At 37.7% G+C, this 5,664-nt stretch overlaps 1 protein-coding gene across 2 annotated transcripts; it reads right to left on the reverse strand.

Annotated features, from left to right (window-relative positions):
* Positions 1–281: 281 nt before the first annotated feature.
* Positions 282–5,275, reverse strand: LOC121375451 (insulin-like growth factor 1 receptor). 2 transcript variants are annotated; one of them, XM_041502916.1, is made up of 5 exons: positions 4,395–5,274; positions 3,969–4,134; positions 2,842–2,987; positions 2,097–2,241; positions 282–1,057 (listed from the first exon to the last, which is right to left on the reverse strand). In XM_041502916.1, exons 1-5 carry the CDS (start codon positions 4,487–4,489, stop codon positions 1,049–1,051), a joined length of 561 nt encoding a protein of 186 aa, XP_041358850.1. In that variant the 5' UTR covers positions 4,490–5,274; the 3' UTR covers positions 282–1,048. The 2 variants fall into 2 exon arrangements, with proteins under 2 accessions (XP_041358850.1, XP_041358848.1); XM_041502914.1 differs by having other exon boundaries at positions 282–2,241; positions 4,395–5,275.
* Positions 5,276–5,664: the final 389 nt, after the last annotated feature.

The raw sequence follows: 5,664 nt of genomic DNA on the forward strand, positions 1-5,664 counted from the left end.
AAATAAAATTAATTATGTATACTTGATTGATTATCAACGTTATTTATAATCTAATTATTGCTTTAGCATTAACTGGGGCGGCTGGAAACTGTTGGAAATTACAGACGGAGTATAAGAGAATTTGGCTCCGCCCACAGGGGGATAAGGGATTTGTCCAACGGCAAACAACCAATGAGATTAAAGAATTTTACATGAAGGCGAGATAACAAGTTTTATTATCCACATACTTTGGAATTTTTATATTGATGTAGTTCATCATTTACTGTTTACATTTACCACAGTTTGACACCCAATAGCCGATGTATATTTCGTGCAGGGGTATCGTGAAACATTCATTCATTAATTCATTCATTATTATCCACATGGTTCAAGATATAGAGGGAAATATAACCAGTATGACACACGTGTATCATGATTTCTAGTGTACAATGAATGACGTCATTTTGGGAAGCGACGTTATACGTCTACCATTAGCAATACGTTAATCAGTATCTTTGCATCATCTAAATTAAACGTTTGAAACCATATTTATTTTGGCCCACATCTGAATTAACTATCTCTGCAACTATCTCATCAGTAATATAATCGATTACACTAATTATATTAAAATGCACAAAAAAGAGAGAAAAACCCCAAACAAACACTAATAGTCCAGGAGAGTAGCTTAAAATAGTGAAACCTAAACACAATTGGTAACAATCTGAAAGTCACAAACATCGTAAAGCGTGTGTTTGTATTGTATATATTGATAGTCTTAGTGGCCAACATTTTATTGTTTTGTATTGTCTGTTTCTCACATCATGTAAATAATGATTGAATTGCATTGCTTGTGTCTGCAAACCTATGTTTAGACACTTTCTTTGCATTTCTGCTCTCTCTGGTTGCAACAATATGATACACTTGATAATGACGGTCATCTTGGACGTCATCTTGAAGTCCCAAATTACCTCGTCGTGGATATGGCGGGACTTTCGAAACGTGTTTTATCATCCTCTTAGGAGACCTTCCTAAAAATTCCAGCTTGCTATCAATTTCTTCCAGGTTTGACCTAATGCTTCTGGATTAAATACAACAGACACTAAACATTATATTACATGTGCAATTATACCCGGTATGACTCTTGAATATATTAGGCAATTAGATAAGGCAATTCCAACCCGAAGGACAAACTGGGTTGTGTTTTTTTGTGTGTGTGAGGACCGAGGTTTACCGAGGGTTGGAATTGCCTTATCTTAGCCATTTAATTACAGTAACAAAACATTAATTTTGTAAGCTACGTACGGTTTGTTTAGTGTTGAACAATTCCTAAACATTTCACCTACAAACTGATTTAATCATACGCGGGAAAATATTGTCCACCTTATGCAACGACATAAAAATGTAACAACGTAACAATATAACAAAGTTGAAAATATTAATTGTTTAAATATTAATGGCAAACAGAATTTTGAAAACCCTGATTTGTGACGTCAATGGTCATAAAACCTGAGTTATGACATCACGCGTATGTAGAAATCGTCTAGCACCCCGATACTAGACAGATTTACCTAGCACCGTGCAAAAGCTGGCTACTTCTGTCCAGTGGGCACGAATAGTTGCAAAGTACTCCAGATAGGGCGAGGGTCACGAAGCTACCTTAAAGTCATGTAAAGTTCTTCCTGATCAGAGTCTTCATGTCTATGTCTATCTACCGTTTGATAGTGCAATGCAGTCAGGTATCCTTCATCTTCACACTCTTCGGAAGTCTTCTTGAACCAGTCAAATACACGGTTTTTCATATTATGATAACGGGGAGGTTGTTCTCGAGACTCTATGTTACCTTCAGAAGTATATGGCATGTGACTGTATTGCAGGCACGGTTCTTCAGTCAAAGACTGAAAACTAGATGACATTGGAGCATAGCAGTTGGGTAAAGCTGAAAATCTTTTTTGAATGTCTTGCAATGAACAAGACGACAGGTCACTACCGTTTGCTATCCCATAGTCCAAGTTTCGAAATCTACATGCTGGAGGTTCCCTTTCCTTATCCACTTCAGTCGGCTGGCCTCGTACAGTTGGTTTAGCGAAGAAAAACCCGCTAGCAGTGTAAACACTCACCGAATCTGGAGGACTTTTGTTAGCCACACAGTGCTCGCTCATCACGGCTTCCAGACGAACACGTGGTCGTTGACGGCGGCCTGGTTTTTGTCTCATAGCAACACGAGGTTTACCACCACCTAGCTGCATTGGTACTGTTGAAAGTCTGGAAAAGACGAAATTCGATCATCATATATCAAATTAATTATTTTCATTTACTATTACGATAAGGACTACTCCTCCTCCTACTGCTACTACTACTACTACTACTACTACTACTACTACTACCACTACCACCACCACCACCACTACCACTACCACTACCACTACTACTACTACTACTACTACTACTACTACTACTACTACTACTACTACTATTACTACTACTTGTACTACTACCACCTCTACCACTGCCATCACTACCACCATGACTATTACTACTACAACCACCATTACCACTACAACCACTATGACTACTGTTACTACTACTACTACTACCACCACTCATACTGCTGCTGTACTATTACCACTACTTACAACCACTACCACTACTAATGGTACTGCCACTAGTGCTACTACCATCATCATCATCATCATCATCATCATCATCATCATCATCATCACGTTTAAAAAAAGGAACAAGCACAAATAATATTTTTTAAAATGTCGGTAGAATTATTTTAATCAATTACTAAATGAGTTAAAAATATGTTTTCACGTCACTGCACATGTTACGCTTTTACCTCATACACATTATGTAGCTTACTTTTCTTTCATGCGCATAATTATATCCACCATGTTTGGCCTGTCGGATCTGTTTAGCTGCCAGCACTGTTGTAAGAGACTGTAGAACCAATCAGGACACGAGATTGGCCTATCTAGAGACTCTCCACTGAGTTTCCGGGAAACAACCTAAAACAAAAGATCAAAAGTGAATGTTATAATTTAGTACCCCAATTGTTTGTGGCTATTTTATGCAGGGGTCAAGCTGTTTGTTGTTGTTTTAATGAAGGGGTTAAGTTAAGTTACCTTTATGAAGAACAAATGTAATCAAAGAGGTCTGTCGACTTGGATAGTTGCATCATTTAATGAACTACGTTTTAGAATTTAAATGAAAACACTTTTCTGCTAAATTGTAAAAGCTGTCCCAAATAATCGTTTTGTCAGTTTGTAAAGGTTGTTCCACAGAGACAATGTACCAAGTTTCAGAACTAGCTAATCAAATGTCTAGAAGCTGAACATATCTATTATACCTCCCTCTCCTCACCACTTCAAAACTTACTAAACCTCCAACATACAGGTAGAAGAGCCTTGGCGAGTCTGATGACCTTGTGATACATTTATTCGTGATAGGTAAACACAGATATATGAGATATGAGACGAGGAGGAATTGAGAATTTCGTTTAGAAACAAAACATGAATGTCTTTAGGGCATATACATATATACAGAGAGAGAGAGAGAGAGAGAGAGAGAGAGAGAGAGAGAGAGAGAGAGAGAGAGAGAGAGAGAGAGAGAGAGAGAGAGAGAGAGAGAGAGAGAGAGGAGAGGAGGCGGAGAGAAGGGAGAGAGACACACACAGAGACAGAGAGAGAGAGAGAGAGAGAGAGAGAGAGAGAGAGAGAGAGAGAGAGAGAGAGAGAGAGAGAGAGAGAGGGAGAGAGAGAGAGAGAGAGAGGGAGAGACACACACACACACAGACAGAGACAGAGACAGAGAGAGAGAGAGAGAGAGAGAGAGAGAGAGAGAGAGAGAGAGAGTGTGTGTGTGTGTGTGTGTGTGTAGGTTTGTTGGTTGTGTGTGTGTGTGCACATATACGTGTACGACTACGTGTACGTATAATAAACCATCTTTCTGTCTACCATTAGTATAGCCGGTCACCACTAGTACTGTACCTCATCTTCGTTGACCATACAGAAAGGCACTGAAAGCGCTTCACTTCGAGTTGGGTTGTTGTCCCACAGGTGTAGGAGAGTGAGTACTTCCCAGCACATGACGGCCCACATGTACACGTCACTCTGGGGGGAATATACCCCGTCAATAATAGATTCTGCAGGGAGCCTGTAAAAACACAAACTGTTTTGTATTTCTGTTTGGGTTTTCAGTCTTCTTTCATACTGCTAAAATAGGTTAATAGATTGATGGCATGGGTGGGTGAAACGATGGAAGGGATGAATGAATGAATGAATGAATGAATAAATGCATGCATGAATGAATGGAAAGATAGACTGGTGTGAATAGATTAAGCATATATCTATAGATATCGTTGTATTATGGAGGCAGACAGACAGGCCGGAATAGAGATACGTGTATATAGATACCATCTGATTCTGTTTTCAAAACTCTTTCCCTTGATGAACTTTCCCGACTGAGTAGTATTAATTGGATATTTGCACATTCGTCCTAGTCGTGGCATAAACACCTGGAAGAAAATAGTTTTGTAGAAACCATACAGCAGATAATGATCTAATCTGGAAGTTAATTGCCAAATAAGTTACGATGGCCAATAACATTAATTATTTCGCGAATACACATACGATGTTACATATACTGTCAAATCCATTAACATGTTATAACAAGTATACAGCTTATACACAGTGTAGCCAAGTTATTATGGATCAGAAACATGGATCAGAAACATTTATTATGGGACTTAAAACATCTTTCATGTTGCTAAAACCAATGAAATCCAATGCAGTTATGGTTATGTTAATGGTAAAACAAATCTTGAAATTATTAGAGTGTTACAGTTTGGATAATTTTTGGGAATATCCCCTACTTTGTTTTATATATGTATGTATATTGAGTGGACGAACGAAATAACACCTAGGAAACCAATAGACCCTCGATATAAACGTAGTAGCTGGTAGGTGAAAATATCACCATAGAGCAATGTCCTAACTTTATGTATGTGTAAGGGTTTGGGGTGGGTGGGAGGAGGGCTTTTATAGACGCTGAGAAATACCACGTGACGTCGTAGCAACCAATCAGACATCTTGTTACGCAAGGAAGAGATCTAGTTTTACAAAATAAATACGATTTCATTTAATAATTATGTTATGAATACATTTGTCAATTAATTAAATCAATTGCTTCTTGATCCAGCTTCCATTTTCAATTTACAGTTTGTCAATGCTTACTCTAATCCTGAGAAAATTCAACTTATATAAATACGGCAGTCTATTCCATTGCAAAAACATTGCTCATTTGAAATAATTAATACAGGGAATTACCATACTGCGTAAGCATATAACTAACATTTCTAGTTTACTTTTTCAGTAAAACAATTTGACAGAAAAAACCATTAGGAATATTGTGAAAAACTAAGTTATTTGTCATGCACAGAAAATAGCGTGGTGGTGCGCTGCAAATACAACTAATAATACATACAAATTCTGACGTGCAAAACCATGAGACTATTAGGCATATTACACAATTACGTCTAAATTCATCATGAAATGGTTTTCATGCAAAGGCCTTTGGAATAATTATATAGACAACATTATATTTGCTCTTGTTTGCAACCATCGTGTACTGATATACATGTTAACAGTGCAACTTGTATGTGTAAACAGGTTCTTAGCGCATAGG

Source organism: Gigantopelta aegis, chromosome 6, assembly GCF_016097555.1.
Source record: "Gigantopelta aegis isolate Gae_Host chromosome 6, Gae_host_genome, whole genome shotgun sequence".
NCBI lineage: Eukaryota > Metazoa > Mollusca > Gastropoda > Neomphalida > Peltospiridae > Gigantopelta > Gigantopelta aegis.

Coding starts and splice junctions, on each gene's coding strand:
- LOC121375451 (XM_041502914.1), bottom strand. CDS start 4,489: ATGCCACGACTAGGACGAATGTGCAAATATCCAATTAATACTACTCAG. Junction 4,135..4,394: donor TTTGAAAACAGAATCAGATG/GTATCTATATAC, acceptor GTGTTTTTACAG/GCTCCCTGCAGAATCTATTA. Junction 2,988..3,968: donor GTATGGTCAACGAAGATGAG/GTACAGTACTAG, acceptor CTTTTGTTTTAG/GTTGTTTCCCGGAAACTCAG.